Raw genomic sequence first — 19,057 nt, forward strand, 5'->3', positions numbered from 1 at the left:
ATTATTTTTTTAATTACATGAGAATAAAGAATGAAGTTATTGGGTGTAGGCAGGGGTGGAAGAGAGACAATAGAGAAAAAGAGGCCATCTCCCTTTGAGTATCTGGGTCTAATAAACCCTAAAGTTATGAATCTTGGATTGGCCAGTTACATTAATTCAATATATATTTTGTTTCTGATATTCACAATTAAAATTTTCCAAATGTTTGTTTCTGATATTCACAATTAAAATTTTCCAAATGATAAACCAAGTAGTTCGTCAATTAATTCAACAGGCTTAAAACTCCTTTCTGCTGTGATTCTCCCCAAGTCAATTTCCTTGAAACTGACATACATGCTACATTTTCTTTAAGTTTTGAAATAATCATAAAATTTTGTTCAGGACATATAATACTGAAATCTGTACATTAACAAAGCTAGCAGCTTCACATCCATTTATTAACAGATAATGTTCCAGATATAAAAAAATATGTATCATTTGTCAAAATTTCAAGGTAACTGGTGGAACATTTAAAGATGAAATTTAAATTCACATTTCTATTGTATAACAAACTGTGGCAAGTGTACGTTTATTTTATAGCTCATTCAAAATTATCAGTCTGTTTACCGAAGTGATAATTCTGCAAATTGCGAACAGTCTACACTTGTGTTTTCAAATAAAAATTTTAAGGAACTTGGTATTTTGACTAAAAACCCTTGTTTCCCATCTAAAACATCTTAAGCATCTGAAAAAATCATGACATTTGAAATGAGTCAAAGGTGAGCCTGAATAAATATCCAAATGATACAAACACCAATTAAAATTCGGATTGAGAAGGCTTTAAGTTAGCAGTAATTTAGCCACCATATCTAAGCCCAACTTTGGATGCTTGAGGAGATAATTACAGAATTATTCTAAAATTTCATTTAAATTTAGCACTTAAATGAAATGTCATGGTAAGAAAAAGTCCCCTTCCTTTATAATCCTTGTTAAAGTAAGGGAACTACAGAACAAGCAAATTTAGTTCTTAAGCTTTTCTAAGACTTTACAAAAAGCATAACTTGTTAACCTTTTGGGATTTTGACTCATTATTTTCCTTTATTGTACATTTTAGTCAGGAAATTTACTATTCTCCAATGCCTAGATGATATCACGGTCTACTATTTTGTCTTAGCACATATGCTTTCTTACTAAATAAAGCCCCAAAAATATGAGAGCTGAAAAGATGTGTAATTCCAAGTGCAATATACAGGGTTTTAGAAGGTAGAGGTTTCCAGAGAGCTAGCCAGGCTGACAGAAGGCAAAATAGCTATTTGCCCATCACTGATTTTCATGAATTCATCACAAGGGTCATAAGGCTCTTGCTTAACTAGTCTCTTGGAAGTAGCTACCTTTGGAAATAATTAAGCTCTGAAAAGCAAATGTTATGCATTTTTAACACCCAGTTAACCTGCTATAGTTCCTTCATTGAAACCACTCCCTGAGGGCAAGGGTCTCAGCCAAGGTTTGACTTTCTCAGTGTCCCCTACAAAGGGACTTACGCATATTTAAAAACACAACTTGTCCTTCTTTTCAAGGTCTTAAAACAATCTGCATGGGGCGCCTGGGTGGCTCAGGTGGTTAAGCATCAAACTTCAGCTCAGGTCAGGATCTCACAGTTTGTGAGTTTGAGCCCCATGTTGGGCTCTGTGCTGACACTTAAAGCCTGGAGCCTGCTTCTGATTCTGTGCCTCCCTCTCTCTCTGCCCCTCCCCTGTTCACACTCTGTTTCTCTCTCTCAAAAATAAATAAATATTTTTTTAAAAAATCTGCAAAAATTTGAGGAATGGTAGGAAGCATTCAGTTGTGATTTACTTGACTTAGGAGAGTGTATTTATGAAGAAAATCCACGTTCTTGTTATGTTGCTGGCAAAGACTGGTAATCTTTACGAGTAAAGAAAACACAAAACAGGAGGCCCAACTTTATAAAATACGAGTAGAGGCTTCTTAAAACTTATATTGGCCATATCGTTGTTGAATATCATTAAGACTCTCCCCAGTTGTGTTTCTTCTTAAATGCTTGTGCTTCTTGATCAGCACATTTTGGGAAAATTATATTTAACATCCAAATCAAAAAAATTAAATGTAGGGAACATGCTCATTCTCCATGAACCAGAACTGATAATTCACTAGCTAGATTTTCATAATTTCTAATGTATGTTTTTATACTTTTCTCAAAAAGATCAGAAAAATACTAGGTCTACATCAATGCTGAGTTTACATTATTTTGAGAGAGAGAGAGAGAGAGAGAGAGAGAGAGAAAGAGAGAAAGAGAGAGAGAGAGAGAAAGAGAGAAAGAGAGAGAGAACGCACATAACTGAAAGGAACAATCCAAATGACAGCCCTGCCTTAGTTTAAAGCTAGGTTCTCTTTTCTGCTTATTATGGATCTTTGATAAGAAATACAATTGCTGAGAAGTCTGTTTTGCTTGCTGTTTGCTACGAGCATTGTGAGGCCTTTCCTGAATGTAACCCGCTGTGTAGTAGAATGGGTTGTAAAACTTCCTAAATGTAGTCTGATATGTAATGGAATGAGTGATTGTACATAAACTAACCAGCATTTCTCCCTTCTGTAAACCTGCTTGCTCAACACATTCCTCCCCTTCCCCCTTCCCCCTTCCCCCTTTCTTCCTCCCACCACAAGTAAGGGACAAAGCCTTCCCGCCAAAGGACAGACAAAGGACGCCCAATCAGAGAACAACAAATGTCCTTACTTTAAAATCAACTAATCAGGCCCCTCATAATTTGAAACCTCCCCTGTGCTATTTGTCTCTGTCTATAAAAACGCTGTACCAACCCTGATCGTGGCCTCTTGCGTCACCGGCGACGAGTGCGCAGAGGACCAGGTTCGAACCTGCAATAAACGACCCTTGCCACTTGGCTTTGACTTACGACTCTGGTGGTCTTTTGTGGGAGGTTTTGGAACTTCAGGCATTACATAACCAGGGCAGGGGCTGAGAGAGAGGGAGAGAGAGAATCCACGCTGTGGAGCCCAACTTGGGGCTCAAATTCATGAATTATGAAATCATAACCTGAGATAAAACCATGAGTCCAGTTGCTTAACCAGGTGGGCAACCTAGAGCCCCTTGACTTTCCTAATATAAGAGAAAAAGAAACCGACCACCCTCCCTGAAGAGCATAAATCCTTTAATTGCAACAAAACATTTTAAAATATCAGGACAGAAATGTAATCGAGAGATAAGAGGAATTAGACGGTGATGAAGATGGTGATGAAGATGGCACATTTGATACCCGTTTCAGTGTGTTATTAATCCTATTTAAAATTCAAAACTAAACACATCACATCACAATCAGACATATGTCCAGTAGGCAAGCAAGAAATGACCTGGCTTCTCACTGCAAAGGAACTGGAAACATATACTATAATGCAGAAGCATTAAAAAAGCCATAAATGCATACATTCCTATTATATGTAGCTTGTTATTTAATAGTATATATCTTTTCACAAACACAGATCTTCACTCAAGCATCAAAATGTTTTTTTGTTTTGTTTTGTTTCCTATCTTTATAGTAAGAAGAGAGCACAAAGTCGGCTCCCACTTGCAAGCCCGATATAAGAAGAGCACACCAGTAGGTGGCACAGATTTGTTTCATGGTCCTTATTGTAATACACTTCACATTGCTCTAATTTCAGCTTGCAACGTATGTAAAAACAAAAACAAAAACAAAAAAAACCCTGCATTTTCTCTGAATAATTTTAACGGAAAATGTTTTTGTGGTAAACAAAAGTAAAACGTGTCCTACTAATAATTAACTTCCTTTTCTCCTGAATGATCTTTGTAAAAAAAAAAAAAAAAATTGTTCATGTAGCAGATCCGTGGCCTAGTTAAAAAATGTATTTTGATTTAGACCTTTTAAAGGCCATAAATACACAATGAGAATCATTTTTAAAAAGATAATACGGTAAAAATGCAATTAAACTATGTAATTTTAGTTGAAAAGGTGGTAAATTATCTGTGGTATTCTTTGAACACTATTTCCTTACTTATTTTCCTAATACAGGTTTTCAGCACGATATTGTGATGACAAACATAACATATAAATAATGACAGAAGCATAATACTCATCATGCATAGTGTTTGTAAAATATGTTTTTCTTTCCATTAAAATTCGGATTCTACAAGTTAACTGTAGATATGTTTGCTACCAACTCATTTCCTAATAGCGTTAGTATATAAATGCCATTATGCATTCAGTTAGAGGAAGTTGAAGGTTAATTAAAATACATTTCCTTAGCAGTTGTCAAAGGTGAGTAATGAGATAGAAGGAAAACTAATAAACCTACCATTTTCTATACACAAATCTATTTGCCAAACATTACTCATATCTCCCTGATTCTCAGTGGAGAAGGTACCTCTGTATTTCCATTACGATCATAATCAGAAATGCTAATAGAATTGTCAGAGACAATAAAGACATATTCTAATTTTACAAACTACCCTTCTTCCTAAATAGTGACTGGGGTAGAAAGTAAGGAATTCATACTGGTTAGATATCTCATTTCTGGAAAAGAGTCCTCACATAGTCTCTGGTCTTACAAATATTACTCTTAATCTCAAGGACATGAAATATCTAATAGTCAATGGGACCCAAATATTTCCAAGTATTCAGAGATGCTGTCATTGGCTTAGAATGTCAAATCTTAAAATAATTATCTTGACTTCACATTTCTCTTAATTTCATTTCCCACTCTACTTGATGTCTTCAAGTCCTCTAGCATGCACGTGAAGTTCTCCACTTGATTCAGTTAAATGTTGCAATTTTAGAGTTCTTTGTACAGCTGCTTCTGAAGTTTGGATAATTAGTCTTCCATAGAATGAAAATAAACAGAGAAAGGTATCTCCTTCCAATGTTATTTAAGGAAAATCCACATTAAACTCAGAGTATATATACAACACACTTTATTTCAAAGGGCTGACATAATGCCATATACATTTGAAAACTCTCAATTTTCCAGGAACTAATTATTTAGTTTACTCTTTCACCCTATTTGCCATGTCTATTTTTTTTTTTTTCCTATTTCATGAGTCAAAGTATCAGACTCATGGCAACTAAAATTAAATCCTATTTTTGACTTTGCTTTGATATTAGTATTATAGCAGTTTTGCTGCGGGGAAGGTTTATAGAAAATCATGACTCCCAATAAAGTTTCTCAATATTTTCTGTAAGTCTACAAAGCTGTCTTCCCTGAAAATTACCAATACAATGTCAGATTCATTGGATTCCTTTTATTCCTAGTCATTTAGACTTCCTACGACACCTATCTTTTCTGGAAACTCTTCTCCAAGCCTCTACGACAAAACATTTCTGGGTTATATACTCTTAATGTAATAGGTCTCAACTTATTGAAGACAATACCACCACTTTATAGCTATTATTTTGTAATTCAAGGTTCACTCACTAGAACTCAAATAAGATAGCCTATCTACAAACATATGTTTATCTTTTTGATGTATGGATATTTGATACGGACTTGATATGAATTTGACCTAAATCAAGCTCTTAAAAAAAAAAAAATTATATAGATTACATCAAGGTAAGTTGCTATTTCTTTGCTCTTCATCTCTCTGCTACGACATCTTCAGCTGTTATTATTCTATTCACATATCAAAAATGTGTATGATCATATGTACATGCATATATATTACTTATTATATATACACAACCTAGGTTTTTCATTAAAACATTTCTAGCCCAACTTAAGGTTACCAACCCCTTACTCTGCATGGGGTAGGTATCAAGAAATATTTAACCTTAATATTTGAACTCAGGTATTATTGTGGAAGACCGTGTCTGATATGACTCCTAATCATCACCACCTCCAAGTATACATGCCCTTGTGTAATCATTTCCCCAGAGGGTGCATAGAGCCTAGTAATTTACTTCCAATGGACAGAACACAAGAAAGATGATGGGATGTCACTTGGTGATTATGTTCTAGAAGACTGACTTTTTTCTTGGTCCTCTCTCTTGCATGGTCTAACACCGTGAGATACTCTATGAACAGGCCCCAACCACAAGCTTGTAAAGATCTGAGGCCTCAGTGCAAAAGGGCCCAGAAGAACCAAATCCTTCCAAAAGCCAGATAAGTGAGCTAGGAAGCAGATCACTACCAGTGGAGCCTTGAGATGACTTGAGTCTTGAGAAAGGCCCAGACAGCTGAACCCACAGAGACTGTGAGATTATAAACATTTTTTTAAGCCACTAAGTTTGAGAATAATTTGTTATGCAGTAATAGCTAACTAATACATTATTCGAAAAAATAAGTGCATTAGTTTTCCAAGGCCATTTTCATTCATAATGTTGCTTCATTTATTCCAAAAAATTAAGTGGAGATCTGTAGCAGAAGTTTGTACCTAATACACCATTTCATTTATGTATATCTAAGTATAATAGCTTATTGCCACTCTAATGAGGCTAAGTAAGCTATCCAAACTCCCTAAAAAGTGTTTTGTTTTTTAATCTCACACAATTTGGAAGACACATTATATTTTATGATCTTCCTATTTTCCCAAAGAATGACTAAGTTTAAACATTAAAAGCCAAAACAATATTGGAAGTGAAAAATATTTAGTCTCATAAACATTCCCACATCAAAACAGTCTGATTACTCTGAACAGGGTATTATGGGTTTCTGTAAACAGATTTGGTACAGCATGTTTGGTGTGCATGCCACATGATTCAGTGCCATGGAAAGAATTGTGTGCTAAGTAAATAATTCCCAGTTAAACTACAAGTAATTGCTTGCTGCGGGAAGCGGAGTTTTAAGTCTAACCTCCTCCAAGATTATCATTAAAAATCACTGTTCTGCTATTTGATAGCATATACCTATTCTCTAAATGATCATACTTCAAGGATGACTCATGTTAGAGGACAGAGAGCAAACGGGATGCAGTTAAGAGGGAAAGACTGGTATCAACTCTAGCTTACAAATTCAGGTCTTTTGGCACAAAAGTATGCTACAGCAGTTTGACCTGTTCATACAGTTCTCAGTGTTTCATTATGAACTTACCCGGAGTAAATGACAAAGAGATCCACCAACAAGAATGATTACTGAATGTCCTTTACCGTACATACAAGACTTTGAAAACCCAGGCAGTAGAAAAGGACAATAGTATTTAACTCATCGAGTAGAGAGATCTGGCTTACACTTTGTGACGGAAAATCAATTTACACAGCTTTATTTAAGTTGATGTTGTTGCTAAAACACTTCATTTCACCATTCCATATCCTATTGTGGAGGTTTATAGAAAAATCTCTAATCTTTTACAAATAATTTTTTTTAAAAAACCACAGAATTAGAAACCTGCTTTGGTAAATTTCTTCACTTTTTATATGCTTTCCAGAGCTGTAGTTGAAGAAAGAGTGACACTGATGAGCAGTGAGAAAGTAACTAAGCTCATCACGTTACCTTCTGACCTCTCCAAGACTTGGATTTTCTATTTCTGCCAACTGGTGCAGTCCTTCCCAATGGCCTCACCTTGTGAAAAATACTCAAAAAGCCAAACTTTGTTTCCAAAGACCTATTTCCCACTTCATCAAACCCAGTGGAATGACAGCTCTGAGAAGAAAGGAGACAGAGGAAAATGCATAGACTAAAATGGTACACAGTCCCTGCCATGCTAACTTGTTTACTATTTTAACATTTCACTGATGGATGCTAATTGGTTTCCTGTCACAGACTGGGTGTTTGTGTCTCCTGTCAAAATTCCTGTTGAAATTCTAACCCCCAGAATGTGTTAGTATTAAAAAGTGAAGGCTTTGGTTGGTGATTAAGTCATGAGAGTGAAATCCTCATGAATAGATTAGTGCTATCATTAAAACAGACCCCAGAGAGGCCTCCTCCTCTCCCTGACACGTGAGGACGCTATGAGAAAATGGTAGCCTGCAACAGGGAACAGGGTCTTCACCAGAACTTGACCAAGCAAGCACTGGGATCTTAGAATTTCAACGTCCAGAAAAAAAAAAAAACAGAAAAAAAAAAAAAAAAAAAAAACAGAAAAAACCCACAAAAAAACAGTTCCTTCTCTCAATTATAATGAAATATATCAACTACAACAAATAATTTCTCAACAAAATAAATGAAATAATATTATGGGTAAAGTTTATGGTCACATAAGAAGAGGGAAGAATATCTAGGCTCAGGTTCAGAATTTCCCTGTCAGAGTGAATAACGGTTGATGGGGTCATGTGACATTGGGGTCATGTCATACTGTCATGTGCCCACCTCCTGTGTCTCCATCTTCTCATCCAGTGGAGGCTTCAAAAATTTCTGATTCTGCATTTTACAAATGAAAAGACCTACACAAATTATATCACTTGTTCAAGCTCATATAGCTAGTTGTTTCAATTAGATGGGATGATGCTAATTCAGACCAAGAAATAATCAGTTAAATAATAGTTTTGGAAAAATCTTTAGCCATAAGCCTGTGTGCTTCTATTTCTAAATCCTTGAGCATGTAAAATGTATAGATTAAATTAAAAAACTGGTACAGGACTTTATAAATTTTACAGAGTTTACAAATTCTATTGTCATAAAAATTCAGGTGTAAAATTTTATTTAAAAAAATGTGTAAATTGTGACATTAAAATACCACATGGAGGCCTGGATTCAGGTAAATGACAAGCCCTTGACAGTCAATATAACATGTTAAAGGTACTGTGATTTCAACCTAGGACAAAATTCTTTCACCTAGGTTGATGGGGCTAACAATGCCAAGTGGTTCAACCAATACCTTCTCCAACCATACCCCAGTTTTCGTTAATATGCTAGAGAGACTACAGAGGAAAAAAAAACTACATTTCTTCAGATTCTGTTTTATCAAAATTCTATGGATTCTGCTATGCACATACAGGAGACTTAGAAGGTAGCAGTGAGCAGGTTGGCTTGGTTCCAGAAACAGGGAAAGTAGGTCTAAGGCAAAGACTTTGAATTTTCTGTATGATCTATGGTACAGTTTCTACCTGTAGTTTCCTAGCATCACATGTACCCAGAGTCAGTGATGGAAGGCACTTTTACTGGCACAGTCACAGAGGAGCTGAGCATTTCTGCCCCCTGCACTGTTCTTGACTAGGTGGTATCCAATCTTGGCTTCACGACTCTTCAGAAATTTTTTAAGATACAAAATGTACTAAAATAAAACTTTCTTTTACACAACCACTGATACATTTTGTTTACAACTAAGAACCTTAACCAGATAGTTTATGAGTGTTTAGAATGTTTGCTCTTAATGAACAAGAAGAGATGATCTCAGAGTTAGCGGAGAAACTTTTTCAAATGGTCATTCTTCATTCCCTTACTCAAGTTCATCTCAACATTCCATCATGTCATCTGGTATCCCAGAGCCTCCACAGAGGTGACAGTCATAAATAACCTAAAGAGGGTCAACAGTTCATCCCAGTATGTCAATATACTGAAGAACCACTCACCTAAGTCAATCATCCAAATCTGGTTCACATGACACTTTCATCAGGGCTTGAGCTTGTGAAATATATAGAGCCCCAGGTATATGCCTGATCGATTGAAATAGATTCCCTAAGGTACAGGCTAGAAATATATATTTATTAAATTTGTCAGGTGAATATAATACTGCCAGCTAAGGACTTTTACAAGAACCAGTATTTAGAAGCCACTGGCACAGAAAATCATTCATCAGCTGGGCCTAATGTAACTTCATCAAAACAACTTAAACTTATTTCTTCCTCCCAGAATACCAGTAGAACACTCAAACAAGAGAAAAGTGTACAAATGTTAGGTCTGGACTTGAGAAAAATACCTGCTAAGATTTTTCATGCTATCTTTGTGAAGAAGAGGGATAAAGCTGAATGCAAAAAGCAGTGGGTACATTATTCAATGGTGCACTGTCTATACAATGACATCAAAAAAGATACTTATCATTGGAATCATATCTTTTGAACCTAGAAGCCCCATCTGTGAAATGATGAGTATGGTTTAAGTTGTATTACAGTAACAACAAAGTTTATTTTTCATGCTACAACTCTACTGTCAACTTGCTGGAGGCTCTAAGTCACAGCATTTTCATTACCGAAAGAATGCCCACAGTTTGGAACATTTCTAGTGGTACTGGGAACATAAAACATATATCAAGTTTTATATTCAACAAATGGATAACTGTCTTTCTATTCTCAACACTTCTGATACCAAATGGTCATTATTTTATTTTTCCCACACTAAACAATTCTGACACTAACTACCCAGAATGAGCACAGACCATAAAGGTTAATGGTTCAGTCCCACAAGACTACCTTCTGGTTCAGATGGCAATCTAAGTCAGGGTCATCTGTACTCCTTACCAACAGGCTATATATAGATCAGGGGTTCCCATAACAAACTCCCCCCCAACCCTTGTGTTTGATAATTTGCTAGAATTGGCTCACAGAACTCAGGAAAACAGTTTACATATTATCACAAGTTAATTACAGGAAACATTTTTTAAAAATATACTTGCAAATGTTTGCCTTGAAAATCAGAGTTGTGACATGAAAAAAAATTTTTTAGACTTCAACAAACACTGAAAGCTCTGAACTATGGTCTTGAACAGTTCATGCCAGAAATACTAAGTGTCTATAACTTCACTATTTTATCATCACATACAGATTTGAAATAATTAGCACAGGTTCCCAAAATACATAATTTATATCATGGACCTCATGACAACTTGCATCATAAACTTAGAATAATAAGATGAAGAGTAATATTTTACATATAAATTTAAAAGAATACTTAAAAGGGGGATTAAGATCCTTTATGTAGATTAAGCTATAAAACCTGATTTTAATTATTCACAGTTATGCTTGTAAGGTTATTTTAGAAAGAGGAATAGGACTTGATTTAAATTCATCCAACAAATTTTAAGGGCTAACTTTATGCTACGTTTCTAGCCTAAAACATAAATTTCAAATCTTTCCTTATTTATTTACAACTTGAGGAACTGAGCACTCGATGATAAAGTCAGAAAACTTAATACATAAATGGTCAAGCCAGCCACTTGATCCATAAGTCTAAGTTGAAGGTACCCACAAAGAATCTATTTTCTTTTTTCCTTTTTTTAAAATTTTAATTAGATGCAAGTTAGTTAACATATGGTGTAAAAATGGTTTCAGGAGTAGAATTTAGGGCTTCATCACTTACATACAACACTCAGTGTTCATCCTAAGAGGTACCCTCTTTAATGACCATCACCCATTTAGCTCATTCCCCCACCAACATCCTCTCCAGAAACCCTTAGTTTGTTTTCTGTATTTAAGAGTCTCTTGGGGCACCTGGGTGGCTCAGTCAGTTAAGTGTCCAACTTTGGCTCAGGTCACAAACTCGTGGTTCCTGAGTTCAAACCCAGCGTTGGGCTCTGTGCTAACAGCTCCGAGCCTGGAGCCTGCTTCAGATTCTGTGTCTCCCTCTTTCTCTGCCTCTCCCCCACTCAGACTCAGTCTCAAGCTCTCCCTATCAAAAATAAACATTAAAAAAAAAAAATTGAAAAAAACTTTAAATAAAAAAAAAAGTCTCATGGTTTGTTTGCCTCTCTCTCTGTTTATCTTATTTTTCCTTCCCTTCCCCTATGTTCACCTATTTTATTTCTTAAATTCCACATATGAATGAAATCATAAGGTATTTATTTTAAAGGACTAATTTTTTGAAGCTAGCAGAATATTTTAAAGTCAATTTTGGAAAAAGTTAATTTATTCTTTACTACATTGATATAGCTAAGGAACATATTCAGTAATTTACCAAATGTTATCTCTATGATCAGAAAAAAATGCAAACTTATGAAGTATATCTAGAGCTAAGCAAAGCATTTGTTAAAATTTCTTATATCAATAAAAAAATATGGATAAATTGAGTTGAGTTGAAACATTATATAATTAGGTGGCACTTGTGAGTAAGTGAATTATCAAGGAATTATCAGTAACTGATCATGGATAACATTGTAGAACATTTATACTCAAGAAGGAATCAATCCTTAACCTTTTCCAAATCAGTTTCTTCCCTAAAGATGCACAGAGACTGCAAATGTCTAATTATGAAGAAACTATGGCTAATTGATCATAGGTTATATTACAGATCCAAAAAGATAAACGATTCAAATACAATTAACAAGTTTAAATTCACCACAGAAAGCCCTACATATTTATGGGGAACTCTATACAAACACAAATAGAGGCTTTACAGCATCATATGTTTAAAAAGAAAAAAAAAAGCTTGCATAATTCTATTTAATTATAATTATCATGTATGTCAACACTGTGAAGGAGCAGCCAAGCAGTCCAGACCATGCACATAACCAGAGGTACTATATACATAACAATGCAGGTCTTCTTAAAGCTAGAAAGACCACACGTACAAGCACAGATACTGAAGCCAATCCATTTTATCTTCCAAGGAGGAGTTACCAGTAAACTGAAAGCCTACCCAAACAAACTCTTAATGCTATGTCTTATGAAAAATGGTCAAAAATCTTTCTGTATTTCACTGATCTAGGTTTCACAGATCAGAGACTGAAAAGGACACATAATAACAATCTATGAAAACACCCTAATGCTTATCATAGAGATAGATTTATTTAGGGAACAAAGTTCAACATATGAACATTACAAAAAGCTATGTGTCCCGGCACCACGGAAAGTACAAACCAACACTCTTCGCACTAAACAATGACAGAAGTTCCACCTTACGAAACTTGGTATTCTTAGTGTTGATATAATACTTGTCAAGTAGGCACTCAAAATTAAAGATACTGATTTAACTAAGTGGAAAAATTAGTACTGAATTAAAAAGTCAAAGATTAAAAAAAAAAAAAAAGTAAAAGACTGTCCAGAGGTACTGCTTTCTTTACACGTGGACTATTTATGAGCGCTATTCCCCGAAGTTTCATTTAGAGAATAGCCTCATGAGTTGTCTATGCTTAATCAGGTATAATAGAAAATGGAAAACAGCATGCAGTTTGTCCCCAATTTGGAGATATAAAATGTTCATTAGTATATTAAGCATTTGTGAAAAGCCCTTCAGAGAAGACATCTGTTTAACTCTATTCACTGATGTCTCCCCAATTTTTTAACCATAGCCCTTTTTAATGGGGTATCTGATGAACATTCCAGGGTCCTTTGGTAAATGCTCTTTAAGGTAGAATTATGCACTGGACATGTGTTGAGCTAACAGCCAACTGGCACCTGTGTCTTTAAGGACAAAATTAAACACTGTATTTTAAATGTCCTCACATATTTGAAACATCTTTACTATTCTATTTTTAGGAAAACAAAAGCAACATCTACTTAAGCTATCTTTGCTTCCTAAAAAGATGAGAGACATATCTTGAAGGCTTTGCAAGGTCATCTTTTCCCCACTTCTGATAGCTAAGTAGATAGCTCGGTTGACAGGTCCAAATTTGCTCAAAATAATAATGGTCAGATACAAAGTAGTAGGCCGGAAAGGTGGCTCCTTTTCAACAAGGCCACTTTTCCGACCAGGAAGCCTTCCCAGGTACAGAGTCACATAGATATGCAACTGCATTCCACTAATGTGTAGAGCATGCCAGTTGGGAGGAAATGAAGCATTTTATTGTGAGTATCAACTCTACAAGGGTTACCAGGTTTAGTAAATAACAACACAAGATGCCTAGTTACATTTGAATTTCAGGCGGGATAACAAAGAATTTTAGTGTTAAGTATGCTTCATGCAATATTTTGACGTACGAAAAATTAGCGTTTATCCGAAATTCAAATTTCACTAGGCAGGCTATATTTCATTCAGACCATACTGTCCACTGGCATGTCAACTACAATGCATACAGACTCTTTGTGCTTAGCCTAAATCATAGGAAAAACAGAGTCCCAGAGAGTGTGTGTGCTCTACCAGTTCTCAGCTTTTGAGATTTTTTTTCAAAGAACTATATTTTATATCTGGATAGTATAGCGTTACTACTGTGTATCCATGACTCCTTTGCATGGCCCAAGAGAAAGAACTGATCATTCCTACCACAATAATCTGGAGTACAACCAAAGACACTCTAGTGAAGAGGAAATATTCTTGAACAAAGATACAGACCCAAGTTTTTATTCTTATTCTGCCAGTTATGCGCTTTCCCGCAAGTGTGTATCTTTAGTCCTTGGCTGTTCTGACTTGAACAGTCCTTATAACACTAACATATTGCACTTCCATGATCCTAAGTAAATTCAGCTTTGCCTCGTACTTGATAACCAACTGGAAGTAATGCTTACATATTTTAGAAGCAGAGAAAACCATCTCAAAGGAAACCAAGGAACTGGCTAAACGATGGGTCTTATATTTAATTAAAATCCATTGTTTCAAAATAAATATTGTTACCTTCAGGCTAACAAGGTACCTTAAAAATCTCACAAACAATAACTGTTATTCATCAACTATATAACTTTCAATGTCTGTCATTCCTTACATAGTCAATACCAAATCACTTTTATTCTACACCATTAAAAACCCCATGGATTATTTCACTTTCTTGATTCCTGTGGGGTACCTGTAACAAACTACAAAGCATTCTGCCATTTCAGAGAAAGCAATCTATGCACAAAGGGCAAATCCATCTTCCCTAACAGATTCTCTAAGGAGTCTGATTTAAATAGCATTTCTCTGCACTCAGAATCTATAATCCTAATTCATTTTGCCTTCAGCCTAACTAACTTTCTGTTTTGAATACAGGGACAGTAAGAATTTTTCCCTGATTAAATACCATGCCCTCTTATAATATGAGTGCCAGGCACTGCTTTCAAGTAATTAAAAACCTTATCACCAACATTTTTAGCACAACATAAAAGAAACAAGCCATTTCAAACTATACAAATGGCTGAGTTGTGAACTCAGTTAAATACAAAAGTCTATTTCAATTTGAATTTCAAATTTTGAATTCCAAATTTGGGGCATACTTAATTTATTGTTTAGGGGTGCCTGGGTGGCTCAGTTGGTTAAGCGTCTCACTTCGGCCCAGGTCACCATCTCACAGTTCCTAAGTTTGAGCCCCACGTCAGGCTCTGTGCCGACAGCTTGGAGCCTGGAGCCTGCTTCAGATTCTGTGTCTCCCTTTCTCTCTCTGCCCTCCCCAGCTCATGCTTGGACTCTGTCTCTGTCAAAAATAAATAAACTTAAAAATTTATTTTAATTAAAAAAAAAATAATTTATTGTTTATTTGAAATTCAAATGTATTCAGATATTCTGTATTTTTTATTTGCTAAATTTGGACAATCCATGAGGGCCACCTTGTATAAGATATTCACCAATTTCACTTTTTTTGTTAATCAAAACATTTTTTTTTTTAATTTTGGGGCGCCTGGGTGGCTCAGTCGGTTAAGCGTCCGACTTCGGCTCAGGTCATGATCTCACAGTGAGTTCGAGCCCCGTGTCGGGCTCTGTGCTGACAGCTCAGAGCCTAGAGCCTGTTTTGGATTCTGTGTTTCTCTCTCTCTCTGCCCCTCCCCTGTTCACGCTCTGTCTCTGTCTCAAAAATAAATAAACAAAAAAAAAATTTTTTTAATAAATAAATAAATAAATAAATAAATTTTTCCGTTAGAGTCAAGAGAGGTTCCACCTACTACAGAACATGAATAGATGGGTAACTTTCTAGCCAAAATTCTTCTCATCATTATTGTATCTTTGCTTTTAACAGCTCACGTTCTCACCCTTACAACTGTAGTGTACAGAACATAAATCTGAGACCAAAATTTTACCTACCTGTGGATAATATATAAGAAGACCACATAATAAAATATTTCTCTTTTTCACTTCCTTTGCATATTCCCTAATCTGCATTAGGTTTTCCATTTTCTGATCAAAAGGTACTGATTTATAATCAAGAAAATACACCTGCAAAATAATACAAAAGGTCACATTAGAATATAATCCTTTCTCTTTGCTTTGAAAAATATAACATTAAAAAAGCTCAAAATACAAATATAATATTATAATATTTAACAGTTTGTGTTAATTTCTAGATAAGCATATCAAGCCATAAATGCTCAGTAAGATTCCTGTATCCTTTACAAATACAAAGACAATAAACAGTCACTGAGAACACGATGTTGAAAAATATAAAATGCCAATATTCTATTTCCACTTGTGTCAGAGTCAAATGTATAAAAAAAAACATGATTTCCACTATTCACCTAGCTTAATTTATAAACTGCAACTAGACTAGGTAGAAATATGATAAATTAAGCAATTACTAATATTAATAAAATTCAAGGAAGTGCTCTATTACATTCATAGTTTTTTAGAATCCCTTTCAAACTGATAATTCAAATTCTAATAAATCATCTATGTCTTAGAGTAAATCCAGAATTATATAATTTTTTGCAGTGTTAAATAATATTTTTCATGAAATTATTCCAATGACTATTTTTTAAGCATTATTTTTCATTTAAATTTTAAGGAGCTCAGGATAAGATTTCCTCCTTTCTTCAAATTTGAAGTTTTAGGATAATGTTTGTCTTTTCTGGGACATAAACTATCTAAATCACAATAATATCAAAATAAAATGCAAATGCAAACACAGAATAAACATTAAGAAATATTTGTATTTTTTTCACAGTATCAAGAATTGTAACTCTTAAAATTTACAATTTGTTCAATTACACGTATTTATTATCTAGAAGCATTTTAAAATCTACCCCACTCAAAAACTCTTATACTAATCCCTTCCCTTCCTCCATTCTTCGATATAGAAATACACTCTATAGAAAATACACAATAAAATTTTATTATGTTCTTTAAGTAACACAAGGGACTGAGTGTTCACCCAACAGATTGCATTTTGCTTGTCCAGGGAAAAGTACTTTTAAAATATCAATTTTAAAAGAGAATTATGTTAGGACATTTATGTATATTAATTCAGTAGGTAAGGTAAGTGAAATAAGCCATACAGAGAAAGACAGATACCATATGTGTCCACTCTTACGTGGATCCTGAGAAACTTAACAGGAACCCATGGGGGAGGGGAAGAAAAAAAAAGAGGTTAGAGTGGGAGAGAGCCAAAGCATAAGAGATTCTTAAATAAAACTGAGAACAAACTGAGGGCTGATGGGGGGTGGGAGGGAGGGGGGGTGGGTGATGGGTATTGAGGAGGGCACCTGTTGGGATGAGCACTGAGTGTTGTATGGAAACCAATTTGACAATAAATTTCATATATTTAAAAAAAAAAAAAAGAGAGACATACATATGTCATTGCTTCTTCCTAAACTCTAAAGTGACAATAAAGGCTTTTTTCCTTAAAAATGCTCTATCATTCAGAAACAAAAAGAGGGGCGCCTGGGTGGCTCGGTTGGTTGAGCGTCCGACTTCGGCTCAGGTCATGATCTCTCGGCCCGTGAGTTCGAGCCCCGCGTGGGGCTCTGTGCTGACCGCTCACAGCCTGCAGCCTGTTTCAGATTCTGTGTCTCCCTCTCTCTCGGCCCCTCCCCTGTTCATGCTCTGTCTCTCTCTGTCTCAAAAATAAATAAACGTTGAAAAAAAAATTAAAAAAAAAAGAAACAAAAAGAATAGAAAAAAGAAAAAACAAAGCAAAACAAAACAAAACAAAAAACAATGAAGATGAAAAGCAGGAAGAAAAGGGTCTCAGGCCTTACTATACGCTGAATAGCTGAAGAAAAGACAATGTTACCCTGTGATCTTGAGCTCACCCTCCCCTAGCAGTGATTCCCTGAAAACTTATAAAGATGAAATTTCAGATTTTTTTTTACCAGGCAACATTGCTTATAGCAAATATAATTTGAGACTGGTGAACTACAGCCAGGCTGGAATAAGTGTTAATGAACTATAAATGCTAGACCTTTCCTTCAGTGAAATTTAACTTGAAACTAGGTGTTGCCCTAGCTGAAACCTAGGAAGCTAACATCAGTTGTTACTAAAGATACTAGTTCCTATTTATAGTTTGAGCCTTTTAGAAGGATAGCTCACCCACCACCTTCTCTGACCTCCTTCCCTCACCCTTTAGAAGCCAAGATAGGGGAGAAAAAGGGAGGGGGGAGAAAGGCAGTCCTTATAACTAATATGACATTGTGAGCTCAAGAGCTAAAGCGGAAGAGACATGACCATCACCGTCTTTTTTCCTGTCCTGTAGTCTTTTATAATGTTGCACAAACTAGTGCCACAGGCATCTTCTAGTCTTCTGAGTTTATAATATCTATCTGAAGCTAAAATTGCTGGTTGTGGGCTTGCCAAAAAAAAAAAATGCAGGGTAATTCCCCAAACTCAAAAGGCATTTATGAAATTGCAGTCATATTATGAATCTAAAGCTAGGAGACTGGCCAAGGCTAAGACTCTCTCCTGGGCCCATACTGCCAGATCATTACATAGCCCCATACCATCTGGAATGATGAACAATGCTGCTGTTTGGGGTTACAAGCCTCATAGTACTATTTAACTCTTTCAACTGTGTAATTATTCTTACTATTCAGATACCATGAAATACTAGCAACCACCTTACCCAACAAACTTTATGTCAATGAAATGTCCTTGAGTTATGCAATGTACAACCCGGGAAACCTTACTGTTAGCCTAGATAGTGAATGAGGCAGACAGACACTTCTCATTTAATATAAGTCTTCCTAACAAATTTTCAGTTCTGAAAAATCTTAAATTAACTAAGGGGGCCCGGGGCGGGGGAAGTACAGAAAGGGTTTCTGGAAAAAATAGCATAAGGAGCAGAAAAGACAAGACCATTCTACTTCATAATTACAGCCTCCATAGAGATTTAAAAATACATAGAAATTAAAGAGCGGAAATGCTGGGAATGCACTAATTGGAGAAGGAATGATAGATACAACTGGGAAAGGAGCTCTGCAATGCAAAGCTGTCATTGAACTTGGCCCAGGAGGAAGTGCACCTGCCCGTGGAACCTCCACGTGAAGTCAGAGCCAGGAGTGGGTGTTCATTTTTCAATTTTCCTAAAAGAGTATCCTAAAAGAGAGTCTAAGGGTAATAACTTTGGGAGCTTAAAAGCAGTAGAACTAAATTGTAGACAAGAATAAATTATACTGAA

General features: G+C 35.5%; 1 protein-coding gene across 3 annotated transcripts in view; it reads right to left on the reverse strand.

Annotated features, from left to right (window-relative positions):
* CRPPA (CDP-L-ribitol pyrophosphorylase A) overlaps positions 1-19,057 on the reverse strand; it is a 321,101-nt gene that overhangs the window by 108,227 nt on the left and 193,817 nt on the right. For all 3 annotated transcript variants that reach the window (XM_019443506.2, XM_019443507.2, XM_019443508.2), the window contains exon 9: positions 15,754-15,885. In XM_019443506.2, the coding sequence (XP_019299051.2) occupies positions 15,754-15,885 (132 nt within the window). The remainder of the gene's footprint in view (positions 1-15,753; positions 15,886-19,057) is intronic.

The sequence above is a fragment of the Panthera pardus genome, unplaced genomic scaffold (assembly GCF_024362965.1).
Source record: "Panthera pardus isolate Hobbes unplaced genomic scaffold, ASM2436296v1 HiC_scaffold_8, whole genome shotgun sequence".
NCBI classification, from domain to species: domain Eukaryota; kingdom Metazoa; phylum Chordata; class Mammalia; order Carnivora; family Felidae; genus Panthera; species Panthera pardus.